Source organism: Leptodactylus fuscus, chromosome 9 (genome assembly GCF_031893055.1).
Source record: "Leptodactylus fuscus isolate aLepFus1 chromosome 9, aLepFus1.hap2, whole genome shotgun sequence".
Lineage (NCBI taxonomy): Eukaryota > Metazoa > Chordata > Amphibia > Anura > Leptodactylidae > Leptodactylus > Leptodactylus fuscus.
The window spans coordinates 39000476-39021367 of NC_134273.1; the positions used below are offsets into that span (position 1 = coordinate 39000476).

The 20892-nt window shown below is 46.7% G+C and overlaps 1 protein-coding gene across 1 annotated transcript in view; it reads left to right on the forward strand.

The window, feature by feature from the left end:
- Positions 1-20892, forward strand: part of STAB1 (stabilin 1) — a 121834-nt gene that overhangs the window by 66883 nt on the left and 34059 nt on the right. The window contains exons 34-42 of the mRNA XM_075286785.1: positions 10049-10180; positions 10568-10696; positions 13720-13776; positions 14313-14405; positions 16532-16727; positions 17745-17840; positions 18396-18441; positions 20013-20092; positions 20591-20716. Of these exons, the coding sequence (XP_075142886.1) occupies positions 10049-10180; positions 10568-10696; positions 13720-13776; positions 14313-14405; positions 16532-16727; positions 17745-17840; positions 18396-18441; positions 20013-20092; positions 20591-20716 (955 nt within the window). The remainder of the gene's footprint in view (positions 1-10048; positions 10181-10567; positions 10697-13719; positions 13777-14312; positions 14406-16531; positions 16728-17744; positions 17841-18395; positions 18442-20012; positions 20093-20590; positions 20717-20892) is intronic.

The window sequence follows — 20892 nt, forward strand, 5'->3', positions numbered from 1 at the left end:
GTGGATGACCAGCAACCCACCCTCATCGACGATGATGTGACGCAGTTGCCGTCAGGGCATCCAGTTGACCGGCGCATTGTGCGGGAGGAGGAGATGAGACAGGAGTTGGAAGAGGAAGTGGTGGATGATGAGGACACTGACCCGACCTGGACAGGGGGGATGTCAAGCGGGGAAAGTAGTGTGGATGTTGAGGCAGGTGCAGCACCAAAAAGGGTAGCTAGAGGCAGAGGCAGAGGTCAGCAGCTTAGGCGAAGCCAGGCCACACCCGGAATCTCCCAAGATGTTCCAGTTCGTACCCAGCCCCGAAAAACTCCCACCTCGAGGGCACGTTTCTCGAAGGTGTGGAGTTTTTTCAAGGAATGCGCCGAGGACAGATATAGTGTTGTCTGCACAATTTGCCTCTCGAAATTGATTAGGGGCTCTGAGAAGAGCAACCTGTCCACCACTTCAATGCGCCGTCATTTGGAATCCAAGCACTGGAATCAGTGGCAGGCAGCAACGGCAGGACAAAGGCCGCCTGCCGTTCACGCCACTGCCACTGCCTCTGCCACTGCCTCTGCCTCTGCCACTGCCACTGCTGACTGTGCTGGCGATGCACTCCAGAGGACGAGCCAGGACACCACTTCATCTGCCTCCGCCACTTTGTTGACTTCTACCTCATCCTCCCCTGGTCCTGTCTTATCTCCTTCTCCTGCACCATCAAAGGCACCATCAGGCGTTTCTTTACAACAACCCACCATCTCTCAGACATTGGAGCGGCGGCAGAAATACACTGCTAACCACCCACACGCGCAAGCCTTGAACGCCAACATCGCTAAACTGCTGGCCCAGGAGATGTTGGCGTTCCGGCTTGTTGAAACTCCCGCCTTCCTGGACCTGATGGCAACTGCGGCACCTCGCTATGCCGTCCCTAGCCGTCACTACTTCTCCCGGTGTGCCGTCCCCGCCTTGCACCAGCACGTGTCACTCAACATCAGGCGGGCCCTTAGTTCCGCGCTTTGCACAAAGGTCCACTTGACCACCGACGCGTGGACAAGTGCATGCGGACAGGGACGCTACATTTCACTGACGGCACACTGGGTGAATGTAGTTGAGGCTGGGACTGCTTCCCAAACTGGCCCGGTGTACCTCGTCTCCCCGCCTAACATTCCTGGCAGGGACACGAGAAGAACACCCCCCTCCTCCTCCTCCTCTACCGCCTCCTCCTCCGCCACCGCCTCCTCCTCCGCCACCGCCTCCTCCTCCGCTGTTAGATTGACCCCAGCTACGAGTTGGAAACGTTGCAGCACTGGCGTTGGTAGACGTCAGCAGGCTGTGCTGAAGCTGATCAGCTTGGGGGACAGACAGCACACTGCCTCCGAGGTGAGGGATGCCCTCCTCGATGAGACGGCAATATGGTTTGAGCCGCTGCACCTGGGCCCAGGCATGGTCGTTTGTGATAACGGCCGGAACCTGGTAGCAGCTCTGGAGCTTGCCGGACTCCAACATGTTCCATGCCTGGCCCACGTCTTCAACCTAGTGGTGCAACGTTTCCTAAAGAGCTACCCCAATGTTCCAGAGCTACTGGTGAAAGTGCGGCGCATGTGCGCCCACTTTCGCAAGTCGACAGTAGCCGCTGCTAGCTTAAAATCTCTCCAGCAACGCCTGCATGTGCCACAACACCGGCTTTTGTGCGACGTCCCCACACGCTGGAACTCAACGTTTCAGATGTTGAATAGAGTGGTTGAGCAGCAGAGACCTTTGATGGAATACCAGCTACAAAACCCTAGGGTGCCACAAAGTCAGCTGCCTCAGTTTCACATCCATGAGTGGCCATGGATGAGAGACCTTTGTGACATCCTACGGGTCTTTGAGGAGTCCACAAGGAGGGTGAGCTCTGAGGATGCGATGGTGAGCCTTACAATCCCGCTCTTGTGTGTTCTGAGAGAATCCCTGATTGACATCAGGGATAACTCAGATCACACAGAGGAGTTAGGGATAGCATCCGATCCGTCACAGCTGGAGAGTAGGTCCACACATCTGTCCGCTTCACTGCGTTTAATGGAGGAGGAGGAGGAGGAGGAGGAGGAAGAAGAGTTGTCCGATGATGTGATGGTGATACAGGAGGCTTCCGGGCAACTTCGAATCGTCCCATTGTTGCAGCGCGGATGGGTAGACATGGAGGATGAGGAGGAAATGGAGATTGAACTTTCCGGTGGGGCCAGAGGAGTCATGCCAACTAACACTGTGGCAGACATGGCTGAGTTCATGTTGGGGTGCTTTACAACCGACAAGCGTATTGTCAAAATCATGGAGGACAACCAGTACTGGATCTTTGCTATCCTTGACCCCCGGTATAAAAACAACATCTCGTCTTTTATTCCGGTAGAGGGGAGGGCCAATCGCATCAATGCTTGCCACAGGCAATTGGTGCAGAATATGATGGAGATGTTTCCAGCATGTGACGTTGGCGGCAGGGAGGGCAGTTCCTCCAGTAGGCAACCAAGTTCTCACCGGTCCACACAAACGAGGGGCACACTGTCTAAGGTCTGGGACACCTTGATGGCACCCCCTCGCCAAAGTGCCGCCACGGAGGGTCCTAGTGTCACCAGGCGTGAGAAGTATAGGCGCATGTTGCGGGAATACCTTTCCGACCACAGCCCTGTCCTCTCCGACCCCTCTGCGCCCTACACGTATTGGGTGTCGAAGTTGGACCTGTGGCTTGAACTTGCCCTATATGCCTTGGAGGTGCTGTCCTGTCCTGCCGCCAGCGTCCTATCTGAGAGGGTGTTCAGTGCAGCCGGTGGCATCATCACTGACAAGCGCACCCGTCTGTCAGCTGAGAGTGCCGACCGGCTCACTTTGATAAAAATGAACCACCACTGGATAGAGCCTTCATTTTTGTGCCCACCTGTGTAAAGCACCCCAACATGAAACTCCATGTCTGTACTCAACCTCTCCAATTCCTCCGCATCCTCATACTCATCCACCATAAGCGTTGCACAATTCTGCTAATACTAGGCTCCCTCCAACATGATTTCCCCCAACTCTGCTGGTTAGAGGCTCCCTCCACCCTGATTTCCACCAACTCTGCTGGTTAGAGGCTCCCTCCACCCTGCTTTCCCACAACTCTGCTGGTTAGAGGCTCCTTCCACCATGAATTTGCCAAAACTGGGCTGTTTAGAGGCTCCCTCCACCATGAATTGGTCCAAACTGGGCTGGTTAGAGGCTCCCTCCACCATTAATTGGTCCAAACTGGGCTGGTTAGAGGCTCCCTCCACCATGAATTTGCCCAAACTGGGCTGTTTAGAGGCTCCCTCCACCATGAATTTGCCCAAACTGGGCTGGTTAGAGGCTCCCTCCACCATGAATTGGTCCAAACTGGGGTTTTTAGAGGCTCCCTCCACCATGAATTGGTCCAAACTTGGCTGTTTAGAGGCTCCCTCCACCATTAATTGGTCCAAACTGGGCTGTTTAGAGGCTCCCTCCACCATGAATTGGTCCAAACTGGGTTTTTTAGAGGCTCCCTCCACCATGAATTGGTCCAAACTGGGCTGGTTAGAGGCTCCCTCCACCATGAATTGATCCAAACTGGGGTGGTTAGAGGCTCCCTCCACCATTAATTGGTCCAAACTGGGCTGGTTAGAGGCTCCCTCCACCATTAATTGGTCCAAACTGGGCTGGTTAGAGGCTCCCTCCACCATTAATTGGTCCAAACTGGGCTGGTTAGAGGCTCCCTCCACCATGAATTTGCCCAAACTGGGCTGTTTAGAGGCTCCCTCCACCATGAATTTGCCCAAACTGGGCTGGTTAGAGGCTCCCTCCACCATGAATTGGTCCAAACTGGGGTTTTTAGAGGCTCCCTCCACCATGAATTGGTCCAAACTTGGCTGTTTAGAGGCTCCCTCCACCATTAATTGGTCCAAACTGGGCTGGTTAGAGGCTCCCTCCACCATGAATTGGTCCAAACTGGGTTTTTTAGAGGCTCCCTCCACCATGAATTTGCCCAAACTGGGCTGTTTAGAGGCTCCCTCCACCATGAATTTGCCCAAACTGGGCTGGTTAGAGGCTCCCTCCACCATGAATTGGTCCAAACTGGGGTTTTTAGAGGCTCCCTCCACCATGAATTGGTCCAAACTTGGCTGTTTAGAGGCTCCCTCCACCATGAATTGGTCCAAACTGGGGTGGTTAGAGGCTCCCTCCACCATTAATTGGTCCAAACTGGGCTGGTTAGAGGCTCCCTCCACCATTAATTGGTCCAAACTGGGCTGGTTAGAGGCTCCCTCCACCATGAATTGGTCCAAACTGGGTTTTTTAGAGGCTCCCTCCACCATGAATTTGCCCAAACTGGGCTGTTTAGAGGCTTCCTCCACCATGAATTGGTCCAAACTGGGCTGGTTAGAGGCTCCCTCCACCATGAATTTCCCAAAACTTGGCTGTTTAGAGGCTCCCTCCACCATTAATTGGTCCAAACTGGGCTGGTTAGAGGCTCCCTCCACCATGAATTGGTCCAAACTGGGGTTTTTAGAGGCTCCCTCCACCATGAATTGGTCCAAACTTGGCTGTTTAGAGGCTCCCTCCACCATGAATTGGTCCAAACTGGGGTGGTTAGAGGCTCCCTCCACCATTAATTGGTCCAAACTGGGCTGGTTAGAGGCTCCCTCCACCATTAATTGGTCCAAACTGGGCTGGTTAGAGGCTCCCTCCACCATGAATTTGCCCAAACTGGGCTGTTTAGAGGCTCCCTCCACCATGAATTTGCCCAAACTGGGCTGGTTAGAGGCTCCCTCCACCATGAATTGGTCCAAACGGGTTTTTAGAGGCTCCCTTCACCATGAATTGGTCCAAACTTGGCTGTTTAGAGGCTCCCTCCACCATGAATTGGTCCAAACTGGGTTTTTTAGAGGCTCCCTCCACCATGAATTTGCCCAAACTGGGCTGTTTAGAGGCTCCCTCCACCATGAATTTGCCCAAACTGGGCTGGTTAGAGGCTCCCTCCACCATGAATTGGTCCAAACTGGGGTTTTTAGAGGCTCCCTCCACCATGAATTGGTCCAAACTTGGCTGTTTAGAGGCTCCCTCCACCATGAATTGGTCCAAACTGGGGTGGTTAGAGGCTCCCTCCACCATTAATTGGTCCAAACTGGGCTGGTTAGAGGCTCCCTCCACCATTAATTGGTCCAAACTGGGCTGGTTAGAGGCTCCCTCCACCATGAATTGGTCCAAACTGGGTTTTTTAGAGGCTCCCTCCACCATGAATTTGCCCAAACTGGGCTGTTTAGAGGCTCCCTCCACCATGAATTGGTCCAAACTGGGCTGGTTAGAGGCTCCCTCCACCATGAATTTCCCAAAACTTGGCTGTTTAGAGGCTCCCTCCACCATTAATTGGTCCAAACTGGGCTGGTTAGAGGCTCCCTCCACCATGAATTGGTCCAAACTGGGGTTTTTAGAGGCTCCCTCCACCATGAATTGGTCCAAACTTGGCTGTTTAGAGGCTCCCTCCACCATGAATTGGTCCAAACTGGGGTGGTTAGAGGCTCCCTCCACCATTAATTGGTCCAAACTGGGCTGGTTAGAGGCTCCCTCCACCATTAATTGGTCCAAACTGGGCTGGTTAGAGGCTCCCTCCACCATGAATTTGCCCAAACTGGGCTGTTTAGAGGCTCCCTCCACCATGAATTTGCCCAAACTGGGCTGGTTAGAGGCTCCCTCCACCATGAATTGGTCCAAACGGGTTTTTAGAGGCTCCCTTCACCATGAATTGGTCCAAACTTGGCTGTTTAGAGGCTCCCTCCACCATGAATTGGTCCAAACTGGGGTGGTTAGAGGCTCCCTCCACCATTAATTGGTCCAAACTGGGCTGGTTAGAGGCTCCCTCCACCATTAATTGGTCCAAACTGGGCTGGTTAGAGGCTCCCTCCACCATGAATTGGTCCAAACTGGGGTTTTTAGAGGCTCCCTCCACCATGAATTGGTCCAAACTTGGCTGTTTAGAGGCTCCCTCCACCATTAATTGGTCCAAACTGGGCTGGTTAGAGGCTCCCTCCACCATGAATTGGTCCAAACTGGGTTTTTTAGAGGCTCCCTCCACCATGAATTTGCCCAAACTGGGCTGTTTAGAGGCTCCCTCCACCATGAATTGGTCCAAACTGGGTTTTTTAGAGGCTCCCTCCACCATGAATTGGTCCAAACTGGGCTGGTTAGAGGCTCCCTCCACCATGAATTGGTCCAAACTGGGGTGGTTAGAGGCTCCCTCCACCATTAATTGGTCCAAACTGGGCTGGTTAGAGGCTCCCTCCACCATGAATTGGTCCAAACTGGGCTGGTTAGAGGCTCCCTCCACCATTAATTGGTCCAAACTGGGCTGGTTAGAGGCTCCCTCCACCATGAATTTGCCCAAACTGGGCTGTTTAGAGGCTCCCTCCACCATGAATTTGCCCAAACTGGGCTGGTTAGAGGCTCCCTCCACCATGAATTGGTCCAAACTGGGGTTTTTAGAGGCTCCCTCCACCATGAATTGGTCCAAACTTGGCTGTTTAGAGGCTCCCTCCACCATTAATTGGTCCAAACTGGGCTGGTTAGAGGCTCCCTCCACCATGAATTGGTCCAAACTGGGTTTTTTAGAGGCTCCATCCACCATGAATTTGCCCAAACTGGGCTGTTTAGAGGCTCCCTCCACCATGAATTGGTCCAAACTGGGGTGGTTAGAGGCTCCCTCCACCATTAATTGGTCCAAACTGGGCTGGTTAGAGGCTCCCTCCACCATTAATTGGTCCAAACTGGGCTGGTTAGAGGCTCCCTCCACCATGAATTGGTCCAAACTGGGGTTTTTAGAGGCTCCCTCCACCATGAATTGGTCCAAACTTGGCTGTTTAGAGGCTCCCTCCACCATTAATTGGTCCAAACTGGGCTGGTTAGAGGCTCCCTCCACCATGAATTGGTCCAAACTGGGTTTTTTAGAGGCTCCCTCCACCATGAATTTGCCCAAACTGGGCTGTTTAGAGGCTCCCTCCACCATGAATTGGTCCAAACTGGGGTGGTTAGAGGCTCCCTCCACCATTAATTGGTCCAAACTGGGCTGGTTAGAGGCTCCCTCCACCATTAATTGGTCCAAACTGGGCTGGTTAGAGGCTCCCTCCACCATGAATTGGTCCAAACTGGGGTTTTTAGAGGCTCCCTCCACCATGAATTGGTCCAAACTTGGCTGTTTAGAGGCTCCCTCCACCATTAATTGGTCCAAACTGGGCTGGTTAGAGGCTCCCTCCACCATGAATTGGTCCAAACTGGGTTTTTTAGAGGCTCCCTCCACCATGAATTTGCCCAAACTGGGCTGTTTAGAGGCTCCCTCCACCATGAATTGGTCCAAACTGGGTTTTTTAGAGGCTCCCTCCACCATGAATTGGTCCAAACTGGGCTGGTTAGAGGCTCCCTCCACCATGAATTGGTCCAAACTGGGGTGGTTAGAGGCTCCCTCCACCATTAATTGGTCCAAACTGGGCTGGTTAGAGGCTCCCTCCACCATTAATTGGTCCAAACTGGGCTGGTTAGAGGCTCCCTCCACCATTAATTGGTCCAAACTGGGCTGGTTAGAGGCTCCCTCCACCATGAATTTGCCCAAACTGGGCTGTTTAGAGGCTCCCTCCACCATGAATTTGCCCAAACTGGGCTGGTTAGAGGCTCCCTCCACCATGAATTGGTCCAAACTGGGGTTTTTAGAGGCTCCCTCCACCATGAATTGGTCCAAACTTGGCTGTTTAGAGGCTCCCTCCACCATTAATTGGTCCAAACTGGGCTGGTTAGAGGCTCCCTCCACCATGAATTGGTCCAAACTGGGTTTTTTAGAGGCTCCCTCCACCATGAATTTGCCCAAACTGGGCTGTTTAGAGGCTCCCTCCACCATGAATTGGTCCAAACTGGGGTGGTTAGAGGCTCCCTCCACCATTAATTGGTCCAAACTGGGCTGGTTAGAGGCTCCCTCCACCATTAATTGGTCCAAACTGGGCTGGTTAGAGGCTCCCTCCACCATGAATTTGCCCAAACTGGGCTGGTTAGAGGCTCCCTCCACCATGAATTGGTCCAAACTGGGTTTTTTAGAGGCTCCCTCCACCATGAATTTGCCCAAACTGGGCTGGTTAGAGGCTCCCTCCACCATGAATTGGTCCAAACTGGGGTTTTTAGAGGCTCCCTCCACCATGAATTTGCCCAAACTGGGCTGTTTAGAGGCTCCCTCCACCATGAATTGGTCCAAACTGGGTTTTTTAGAGGCTCCCTCCACCATGAATTGGTCCAAACTGGGCTGGTTAGAGGCTCCCTCCACCATGAATTGGTCCAAACTGGGGTGGTTAGAGGCTCCCTCCACCATTAATTGGTCCAAACTGGGCTGGTTAGAGGCTCCCTCCACCATTAATTGGTCCAAACTGGGCTGGTTAGAGGCTCCCTCCACCATGAATTTGCCCAAACTGGGCTGTTTAGAGGCTCCCTCCACCATGAATTTGCCCAAACTGGGCTGGTTAGAGGCTCCCTCCACCATGAATTGGTCCAAACTGGGGTTTTTAGAGGCTCCCTCCACCATGAATTGGTCCAAACTTGGCTGTTTAGAGGCTCCCTCCACCATTAATTGGTCCAAACTGGGCTGGTTAGAGGCTCCCTCCACCATGAATTGGTCCAAACTGGGTTTTTTAGAGGCTCCCTCCACCATGAATTTGCCCAAACTGGGCTGTTTAAAGGCTCCCTCCACCATGAATTGGTCCAAACTGGGGTGGTTAGAGGCTCCCTCCACCATTAATTGGTCCAAACTGGGCTGGTTAGAGGCTCCCTCCACCATTAATTGGTCCAAACTGGGCTGGTTAGAGGCTCCCTCCACCATGAATTTGCCCAAACTGGGCTGGTTAGAGGCTCCCTCCACCATGAATTGGTCCAAACTGGGTTTTTTAGAGGCTCCCTCCACCATGAATTTGCCCAAACTGGGCTGGTTAGAGGCTCCCTCCACCATGAATTGGTCCAAACTGGGGTTTTTAGAGGCTCCCTCCACCATGAATTTGCCCAAACTCTGCTGGTTAGAGGCTCAATCCACCCTGATTTTCAAAACAAATGTTGGTGCCAACCTCAACTTACTACAAGGGCCAAATTCACTGCTGGTGACAAGCTCTCCTCACTGCAAGTGCCAAATACACGTTTCAAGGTGTTTTCCTACTGTCAGAGAGGTGGTATTGAGTGTGTAAAGTGTGTAGTTGTTAGGCTGTGATGTTGGGGTAATAGAGGGTCTTTGGTGTGTTAGATGCCCCCAGACATGCTTCCCCTGCTGTCCCAGTGTCATTCCAGAGGTGTTGGCATCATTTCCTGGGGTGTCATAGTGGACTTGGTGACCCTCCAGACACGGATTTGGGTTTCCCCCTTAACGAGTATCTGTTCCCCATAGACTATAATGGGGTTCGAAACCCGTTCGAACACACGAACATTGAGCGGCTGTTCGAATCGAATTTCGAACCTCGAACATTTTAGTGTTCGCTCATCTCTAGACCTCACCAATCACGTGAGACCCAGGACACATGGGAGGACACCAGAGCATCGGGGTCAGGTAAGTATGCCTTTTAAAAGAAATTTTCATTGCCCCCGGCTGATTTAAAAGTTAAAATGATTGTCCATTTTTGCCTGGACAACCCCTTTAACTATTATTATTTATCTTATTATTAACTATTATGTTCCATAATTTTTACAAAAAAATGAAGTAAAAGAAAACTTTCAAGTAACATCTCCAGTGACATAAGCTGGACTTTCTTATGGCCAATTCCTTGATCGGGGCTCAAGGCAGGGTTCCTGGAGAAACATTTTTTTCCAGTAAATCATATAGTAAGTTATTGTGCACAAGGATACCAAAGCCAATATTAGTAGTTCCTTCTGCTCGTCCTTTGAGTCAAGACGCCTTTAGACAGTTACTGTAAATGAAGCATAGGGCACTACTTCCATGAACACTGTACATAGGTTTCTTGCACATATACAATTATCCATGTGAAGGTATTGCTACCAGAATTTTTTTTATTTTTTATTATTGATATGTTTTTATTTTTAGGTTAACAGCTCAATAAAATATCATGTTCTACTTGGAGAGAAATTAGCTCCTTCCGACCTACGTGATGGGATGCACAGGAGCAGCATGCTGGGAATCTCGTACTGGCTGATGTTTTACAAAAGGTACAACCAGGTACAGTACAGGTATCTTGTAGGTTATAAGACATAGTCAATGACACCCCCTCCAAAATATTATTATATTGAGGGACAGGAATAAGAATGTAGCAGCACTAATGCAGCCACTGTAGTGTAAAGGATGGTGTCACACCTTGTCACGTCACTCACCCATGATGCTGCCAGAGATACCAGGTTGACGCACTTCACAAATGACTGAAATATAGTCCAGTCATAATTGTTCTATATCCAGTACATTGTACATATAAATGACATATACAGAAAACTCCATAAGTACAATTTTCCAGTTTATTTTAGAATCTGCTATGAACTGTGAACCAATTTTTAACATTTTCTGCCATGTAATCTTACCATATAATGGTATCTGTATTTCCTTTCTGAACAGACTTTTGTTCATGATGCCCCCTTAGACGGCAGCTTTTATGAAACAGATAACGGAATGCTGATGGGGATATCTGAAGTCATAAAAATCCTTGAAAACCGCTGTGACATCACTAAAAGTATTGTGAACAAGGTTTGTATACTCATCATACACACCCACATGGCATGTTTTCTTGATTCATTGTGTACATTGCAGCAAAAATTATGTGATTAGTACTGAAACTAAAAGATGTCATTTCTAAACTTTTGCCGAAGCCCACTTTAGGCTGGAGCCTCAGGGCTCGTTCACATCTGCTCCCGGTCTCCGTTCTGCAGGTTTCCGTTTCCTGCACAAAACAGAGCAATATACGGAAACCTGCAGGACTCTTTCATTCCCATTCATTTGAATGGGTTTGAAAGATGTCCGGCCATGAGCGGCGGTGAGAGTTTTATGCTCTCTGCCGTGAAACCGTTTTTTTAAATCCGGACACAGAGTCGGACATGCAGTACTCTGTGTCCGGTTTTAAAAAACGGTTTCGCAGCAGAGAGCATAAAACGCTCACCGCCGCTCACGGCCGGGCCCGGTCTGTTGTTTCCGTCTTCTTAAATGCATAAGACGAAATCCACAGAATGGAGAAGCGAACGCAGGTGTGAACCTAGCGTCACGTGAAATAAACGTGGGGAAGCGCCACAGAAAAAACAGCGCTTTTTACAGTCAGTGCATGGTGGATAGGATTCTAATGCATACATCCACACCTTCTGAAATAACACATGCAGAAGATACGCTGCCATTTCCAAAACCGTTGCAGTTTTGGAAATTGCAGCTTGTCAATTATACCTATGGAAACGCTGGAGGCTTCCCTAAAGGTATAATTGAAGCAGAAGGCTTTCTCTGTGAAATGGTTTTCTGTGAAAAGCGCTGCGGGAAAAAAACGCAATGCATTGCAGCCGCCATTTTTCCCACAGCGCCTTTTTGCTGCGGCCCGCTACGTGGGGCCTTAGCCTCGCTGTGTAACTTCCCCATAGTAAAGCTGGACAGTCAGATCCATTTTTTCTTCATTGCCTATCTCAATACCCCTTATGGGTTGAATAACCCCTTAAGGCATGAAGTATACTTATCAGCATCTTTTTGGGGTACATATAATGTACTGAAAAACTATTACATTGGGGAAGAGGCAGAAAACCAATAATTCCTCCATTGTGTGTGTTTGGGTGGGGGGTGTGGGGGGGGGTTCTACAGCATTTGCAGTACAGTAAACTTTATTATGTGATACTGAATCAATACTGTGTATTTATGTATTACGTTTTGCTTTTTTTTTTTTTTTTTTACACCATTCATGCATAATAAGCAACATTTGAATGTTATATTTGTTACGTTTACAGAGACAACAAGTGTGTGTAATTTTTTTTTTACAATTATGTTTCTAAATTTTTATTTTTATTTGTAATTTCCATTACGGGATTCAGATGAGCTTACTCCTGTATTGTATATGCAGCATCTCAGTGCTACTGCTGTGATTGTTTGTGTGTTGTGCCTCTGGGTTGTGTAGGTATGCCCCGTCCTTTATGTTCTATGTTATTTGTCATGTATACACACTGTTCTGCAGCTCTCCTGTTGGTTCCCCCCAGTGTTTCAAACCTTCAGCCTTGGTTCAGCACTGGTCAATCACAGGTCACTGAGCGGGGTTGTAGGAAACCTCAGTCTTCAGCATGTCCGTTGAGGCCTTAGTTCAGGTCAGTCGAGAGTTCTAGTCGTGTGTGTGTAGCTGTGACAGTGTGCAGAGCCTCCCTGCAGTTAGCACTAAGACTGGGCCTCAACGGCCGCCTACACAGCCTCTAGGAGGATTATTATATGCCCCAGGCTCATCTAGAGACAGCCCTGAGAAGGGAGTCTGTATTATTGGACACAATGCCAGGAGGAGCAGTGGAGGACCCTGACAGGAAAAACTCATTCAGGCCTAACCAGAAGGTAACCAGATCCCTGTCAGGACTCGCTGTTTCACTACTATCCCCAGCATCTTTATCTGGGAGTGGAACAAGAGGAGGAGTAGTCGGAGAACTTTGCCATAGAGCCTGAATTATCCCTGGGCACCCATCTATAACCAAGGCCAGGGGATTGGACATTGTAGTACTACTACCCCCATTCGGAAGCTGCTGTTGTACCTGTTCCAGTTGCTGAAATAAAGTTCTCACCCTGTTCAACTGCAACCAATGGCTTCCTAAGTCGTGCCTGCCTTATATCAGGGCCCTTCCAAACACCATCACACCGGCTCAGAGTAGAGAGGTCTCCTCTACAACTGGAAGTGCCCCCAGAGAAAATTACTACCACCACTATCAGGTGGTGCTGCAGGACCAGCCCAGGAGCGGGGTTGGAGTGTTTGCTGGAGTGTGCTCACCCTAGCAGGTGGCATATCATCTTCTGCCACTACTACTCTCATCCTCCAGCCTCCTCCATTTGGGTTTCAGCATATATATATTATACAATACTTTTCAGTGTAAAATTGACAGGCAAACTACTAGACTTGGTCTTCAGTAGCCATGGATGGCCATGAGTATGCTGCAATCACTTCATGGGTGACAAGGAACTCTCCATTTATCTTTCTAAGGCTGCAGCTACTATTGACAACACCTTTTGAGGGGTTTATGCTGGGTTCACACCTGTGCCCGGGTTTCCGTTATTTGGGTCCATTTGGGGACCTGAAAAAAGGAAACCCAATCTGCTTAAAAAGTGGACTCCATAATGGGGTGCGTTGGGTTTCTGCCCGAAAAATGCGCTGAGAAAAGTCCTGCTTGCGGAAGTTTTTCTGCATTTTTTCAAGTAGAAACCCCAGACGGTCATTGTGCACCTAGCCTAAGTGTCTGGGAATAGGGTTATCAGCAATTCTGGACAATGAAGCAAAGTGTCAGCTTTTCACTATCATTTTGTGTCAGTGAGATCAAAACTCAATATGTTTAGTGAAGAGAAGGTATATGCCACTTTAAAGGAACTTTTCAGGGCTATTTGGAGCACTAATCCAGCAGTCCATAAGGACGTATGGGCAGCTTAGTGCACCAAATAGAACTGACAAGATCCTTTTACTTACAGATTTTCTACTTCCATCAATGGCTATGTCATGGTACAACTCTCTGCCAAGACATCATTGCTGATCTTCATTACTCTCATTGTCTTTTGCACAGACAAAATGCGGCTCCTGTTTGAGAGGAATTCAATGTCCACCAAACACAGTTCTAAAGGTAGGTGACAGGCGACTGGTAAGATGGATGGATTGTCTCACTAGGGTATGTGAATGTCTTTGGAGGTTGTCCTAAATTAGGCATACTAGATATTTCATATATACATTATAAAAACATATCACTGAAAAACAGCCAAACTTGCCTGATACTGTGGCTATGCAGGATGCAGGCAGGCCCATGTAGTATATGATAAAAACCACACTGGTGCAAAATGTTATTTAAAACAACAACTTACATGCCAACAATCCAGGAAGATCCCATTATGCTGGCATTTTAAGTGCGCACGGATAAAGCTTCTACAGGGTACTAGTTACATGATAATATAAGGCGCACAGAGCCAAATAAACATCTTCTTGATCACGCCAATACTATTAGAGTAGGCGGGCTTTCCAGCACCTCCATGTGCACCCCACTAGAACCAGCACCCTGCACATATAACATGAACAATAATATGAACCATGTATGTATCACTAGTATCACCGTAAGACACTTGAGCTTGCACTGAACTCAATAACTCCTCTTTGTTTTCTGCATAGGAACCACTAGGCAAAGGGTCAGGGATATGTGTATATAAAAGAAGAAATATTTCCACGATTGGTTGCAAATTCAGCTGCGTTTCCTCCGAAGTAGTAAGCAGCTTTTATGATGATTTCTTTCCTGTTAATGTATACTGTATGTGAACCTCAGGCAATGGAGAAAACTTATTGAAGGAGTTGTCCATCTTTAACTTTTTAAATCAGCCAGGGGCATTGAAAAATAAAAAAAATCATACTGCTATTAGAGCCTTAGGCTGAGGCCCCACGTTGTGGAAAAGCTGCTTTTTCTGTTGCAGAATTTGCTACAGTTTCTTGATCCTCAGTCAAGGATGGCTATAAAAGGAATGTGAAATATATAGGTAGTTCTTACACGTCTCCCTTCTGTTCAATCTACTTTGGTTCAAAAAACTGCAGCAAAATCTGCAATGGAAGGGTCAGTGCACACAGAGTTTTTTGGCGCTGATTTTGACTCTGAATTTGCCTCAAAATCAGCCTCCAAAAAAGTCTCCCAATAGAACTGTATTGTGAGGCTGATTTTGAGGCAGATTCAGCGTCAAAATCAACTCCAAAAAACACTGTGAGCCCTGACCCTTAAAGGGGTTACCAGACTACATAATTGATATCCTATCCTTAGAGCCCATTCACATGACGGAAATTGGTGCTAATTTTGAGTCAGATTCCACCTCAAAGTCAGTGCCAAATCCATCCTGATTCTGACTGCTGTTGTTTTGAATGGAAAGAAGAGATCAAAGAAGAATGCTGAAAAAAGGGTCCTGCTCGATCTTGCCACGCATTCAGCAGGTGAATCAGTCTCAGGATCAGCATCGGGCTTATTCATGTGAGTGTAATGAGTGGATGAAAGCCAAAGCTCTGCTTTAACTTTCTGCTATGGGATACCGGAGGGACGGACATGGAAGAGGAATTTGAGGCTGAAGTCTGCCTCAAATGCGCCTTTCATTTCTGGCAAGTGAACATACCCTTTAGACATCTCATCAATTAAATGTCATCAGGAAACTGTCCCCCAACTGATCAGCTGTGTGAAGTACTGATCAACGGCTGTAATAATAATACATTTTATTTCTATAGCGCCAACATATTCCACAGCGCTGTACAATTTGTAGGATTCAACTATAGACAAAAAGATACATTACAAAGAAATAGTCATTTCACACAATGGGACTGAGGGTCCTGCTCACAAGAGCTTACAATCTATGAGGTAGAGGGGGTGACAGAAGAGGTAGCAGGGGCGGCATCGGAGTTAGCATTGCTTATACAATGGTCAGACAATTTTTAATAAAGGTTACTGTCATTACGCAAACCTAAAACTGTATGAGCCGTCACCAGTCGTGTCCTTTAACGTACATATGGTGCCTGGACAAGTAAAGTTATCCTGAAACTGCATCATATCTTGTGGGGTATTGTGGGAGCGGGAACAGAGGAGGGTTCGTTCTAGGGATTCTAATTACGGTAAGAAGGGTTTACATTAGGAATTGTGATAGGCTTGTCTGAAAAGATGTGTCTTTAGTTTGCGCCTGAAGCTGTAGAAATTGGGAGTTAATCTGATTGTCCGGGGTAGAGCATTCCAGAGAAGTGGTGCAACTCGGGAGAAGTCTTGTATATGAGCGTGCTGTGCTTTGTGTCACAGCTCAGACCATTCGATTAAGCTCCCTTCAGGCCATGTAACTGATAAATGTGATGTCACATGGCCTGAGAAGGGAAAGGGGTCCATGGGGGTCCCAGGTGTCAGACACCCACAGATCTTCAATCGATGACCTATCTAAAAGTCCCGGAAAATTCTTTCAATTAATTTACTCATTAGTGCAAATGGTCCCGCCCCAGCCTCTTAAAAATCCTGCTGCGTATCAGGAGGTCCCTTGTGCTAGAGACACCAGCCCGCATTTGCAGTAGATTTCAGCTCTCACTCTGGCCAGTTTTCTAATGTGATAAATGGTATATTTGATGGGCTGAGTAGTTCCAGCCCTGATCCACCTTCCTCTCCACCTGGAAACTGTTTTTTTCAGTGGACACAAACTTCTGCATATAGGACTTTGTTTCCACTGAAAAAAAAAAGGTTTTCAGACGGAGAGGCTGAAAATGCTCACAAGCCGTCTGCTGTCCGATTTCCCCGGGATTTACAGAGGACATTCCCGGGCGGACAGCAGCGGCAGTGTGAACGCTGTCTAAGGCTGTGGATCTTAAACTGTATTCCCCTGTCCCAGGAACTTGAGTGCTGTCAAGGGTATTATGGATACCAGTGTCTAGCCTGCCCAGGTGGTACGAACAACATCTGTTCTAATAATGGAATGTGCGAAGATGGGATTGATGGAGACGGAGAATGTGTATGCAAAGAAGGTTTTCATGGAACTGCGTGTGAAACTTGTGAGCCTGGAAGATATGGCAAAGACTGCAAAACAGGTGATTTGAGATCTCTTTATCTACACGATGACACACTTATTGGTTTAACACCACTGAAGTTTTACTCCATACGTGCACACTTTTCAGATTAATTGATAGTGTTTGTGCAATTTTGCAGGTTGCACTGCCAGTTACCTACAAAAATATGGGGTATTCACATCTTGGACATTTATGACACATCCATAGAATATGCCATAAATTTCCATTAGTTACCTCTGAGACCCACACCTATCAAGAACAAGGGTCTCCAAATCGTATCTATTGGCCGCTGTGATTGGAGAGGTGGCTGACCATGCTCAGCTACTTTTGGAACTTTCATTGAGGTGTTCTGTTGAAGTATTCTGCAACCAAACAAGTTGTGGGGGTGCAGGTTCCAAAAAAGGTGTCCAGTCTGACTTGGCCATAAGTTGGATCGCAGCCTTTTGAAATTCCCCTGACATTCTCTGTCACACACATGTCCTAAAAGTGAACAGGGCCATGGCCCATCTCCTGCAATACTGACACTATTGGCAAGCTGGGATCAGTCTCACCAGGTTGCTCCACCATCCACTACCTCTCTTCAGGGAGAAGACTAGTCTTTCTCCTTCTCCTCAATAAAATAACATAAGTCAATAATTGCGCCGCCTGCTCAGGTTCAGCCTAAATGATTCAGTCCACTTAACGTTACAACAATGCCCATAGGAGGTCACCGTGTACTAGAGCAGGAGCCAATGCTTAAGATCGAATGGGAATGGGATCCCCCTCTATGACATAGGTTTGTTTAATGATAATAAAAGCTGGACTTCATCTGCACTATTCTAACTATTATTAATTTACATAGCGTAATAGATGGTGTATATAGAAATTAGTAGAATGCACAAAGACTACATTGTGGAAGACACAAAGACACTTTTCTTGCACCTTGAAGAGACTGTACAGAGTAGGTACTAGTCATTAGATATGTTGCACTAAGCAGTTAGCAAAAAGTAACTGAAAAGCAACAAATGTTTATTTTTGTGTTTTTGTTTTTTTTAACAGATTGTGAATGTGTTCATGGGAAATGTAATGATGGATTGCATGGGGATGGATTCTGTCAGTGTGAGAAAGGCTGGACTGGCTACACCTGTGACATCGGTAAATATATTACAGGAAACTCCAAAATGAATATAGGCTACACACCAGATCCCCTAAATGCATACAGATCCTCCCACACTCCCCATACTTAGAGAACCCAGACAGGACCCCAGATCCTATAAAGATATATGGACCCCAGACCAGATCTCCAACTGTTTACAGCCCCCGGAGCAGAATTTCCCTGCTCAGACCTCCAACCTACCTGTATACTGATACCAGACCAAGACTTTTATAGCCCCAAACAATACAAGGACACAGCTTGCTGAAGGTGTGTTTGGCTCGATCAGCTCGGGCTTAGCCTACTTCATGAACTTGTTCCACCTCTGTATTACACCCATTTAAACATGTTACAATAAATATATTACTCACATATATACACATTACATACACATATATACACATATATATACATTACATACACATTGCATGCAAACACATTCATAACAAAAAGAGCCTAAAGGCACAATATTACCTTTCGCTGCCCCACTGAGAACATAACTTTTCTCTTCATTTGTCACTGATAGTTTACTGATCGATGGTTAATTTATTTTGCAGATATCAAAACAGATTTGTGCAATGGCAGCTGCAGCATTTATGCCACGTAAGTCGATGATTTCATTATAGGTTTGACATGTATGTGTCTAGCTAACGGAACTCGGCAGACAATGCCACCCCGAGTCCATTGAGTTTTCCTTTTTTTGTGAGGCTTTGGATACACAGAGACCACAGAGACCGGAAATGTGGACCATCAGTTGCAACTTAAAGACGACTTTTCATTGTTATTTTTTCTTTAGCCCCCACCATTCCTGAACAATCAGTGAAGTGAAGTTTTAACTAGACCCTCTAATGTAAAGTGGGTGGTGTCAGACAAGAGCAGGAATGAGGTCAAAGTCACACACCCCCTTACCTGCTCCTGCCTGACACCACACACTTGATATTAGAGAGTAAACTTAGGATATCAAGCCCCAAAACTAATTGCACTGATTGTTTTGCAGGGTCTAGAGAAAAAAAATTCTGACCTTGCTGATGATAAGGTTAAAGCCGTGTTTATGACTAATCGACCAATAACCCTGGGTAACTTTCGTCGTCCTAATTAATTAGGCTGAGTGCCAGCAGTAAGGAAATGACACCAGACACACTATGTTGGTATTAGTTCCTCTCTCAACCAAGGAGGAAACACTGACGCACTTTTACAGTATTAAAACAACATAAATAGTAGCAGAGAAAGGAAGAGAGATAATAACAACGTAAGTTTTCATATTCATTCCAGATTGGTATGGTACACCTCAATCAAACAGAAAAAGTTTAAGCACTGCCATATATAGCCAGCTGCTCCCGGTCCTGCGTGGTAACCTTGGGGAGATGTCTTCTGGCAGCAAGCCAACTATTTGTTTTTCTTGCACTCATCCTGGATGCAATAGCCATCTTATCATATAACATTATACCAGTTTCAAGCATAAGCAAGTATATCTAGCATTCAGCTTTTAAGGATAACAATATTTTTCATACATTACATGATTATAACCTTCACACTGAAATCAGTGGAGCAGCACCTATTTAATGAGTTCAAGTTGGTGAAGGTGATGAAAGGTCCTCCTTAATCTAGGGTTAGTAGGCATTATGTGTGTTCTATCAATGTTGCAAGTATCACGCTTCCTTTAAGATCTCAAGATCTAAAAATAGAGAAGTACTCTATAAATAATGCTACATGTTGGGAGTAGTATTGCACTCACCTATTATGCTGTGCAGAAACACACAACACTTGTAGAAACATGTACTGATGTCTTCTGACTGCTCATGTGGATCCTGGTTGATTAACTCAAATGCTAGAACTGGGAATGATTTGTAGTAGAAAGTGGATGCAAAAGGATCTTGTTCAGCAGTATCTTCCAAGTATGTCTTAAATAACTGTTTCAAGATTGGACAGGTTTTTACAAAGAGTTCAAAAAGCATAGTTTGCTTTGACACCAGGATTTTGATATTCATGGCCTATTCTTAAAGATAGGTTATCAATATTGGATCAGTGGTGTTCAGACACCCCTGCCGATCAGCCGTTTAAAGAGGATTTGTAGGCTGTACGGCTGGTAATTGTATGGTTATTATAAAGTGATGAGGTCACTTTGGCTTCTGGACCCTTAGTAAGTAATATTAAGTATTCTAATATTTTACCAGATGCATTACAAATACAACAAACTCAACTGCAAGATGCTCGTGCCTGGCTGGCTTTGCAGGAAATGGAACACATTGCACAGGTATGATCCTTATTTTAATTGTGTTCAATTCCCAACTCACAATTTCTAATATTTGCCACAATCTGTTGGAGGAAGCTGGAGGCTGGGAGTGATACTACTTGAACTCCTGGTCTCCCCCTCCTCTCCAGAACCAACTACCGGGGTCATAAAAAATATTTCCCAAGTACAGCCTGGGAAAAAAAAATGCATGTTGAAATCTAACAAGCCAATTTTTCTTTATCCTGACATATGACGCACCATACACATTATAGCCAGTCACATGGATATTGGCATATTTGGCTGACATTAATAATCTGGGAGAATACAGGATATCACACATAGGAAAAGGATAACTTTTAATGCTTTAACCACTTGCAGAGCTGTCATTCCTCCTGCATAATATACGAATATTCAGCACTTTATTATATTGCATTCATTCAGCAATTCTGACATATTTTGTATGACATGTCATTTATGACCAAAGCAAAATCGTACATAATGTCTGCCTTGTCATTTCAGAAATAGACCCCTGCATTGTGAACAATGGGGGATGTTCCCAGTATGCAAAGTGTGGTAGAGCTCCCTTGGGCCAGGCACATTGTACCTGTATTGATGGCTACATCGGAGATGGGGTCTTCTGCCTCGGTGAGATTTGTTTGCTTCTTCTTGGTAACAGTACTGCTATTGCCATGTATATAATGTGGATCGATTTATATGATTTATTATACCTGGGAGATTTCTACAGGTATCATATAGCAGCACTGGATATAGTCTATAACTTAGGTAAAGGATTTTTTTTTTCTTTACATTTATGCCTTTTT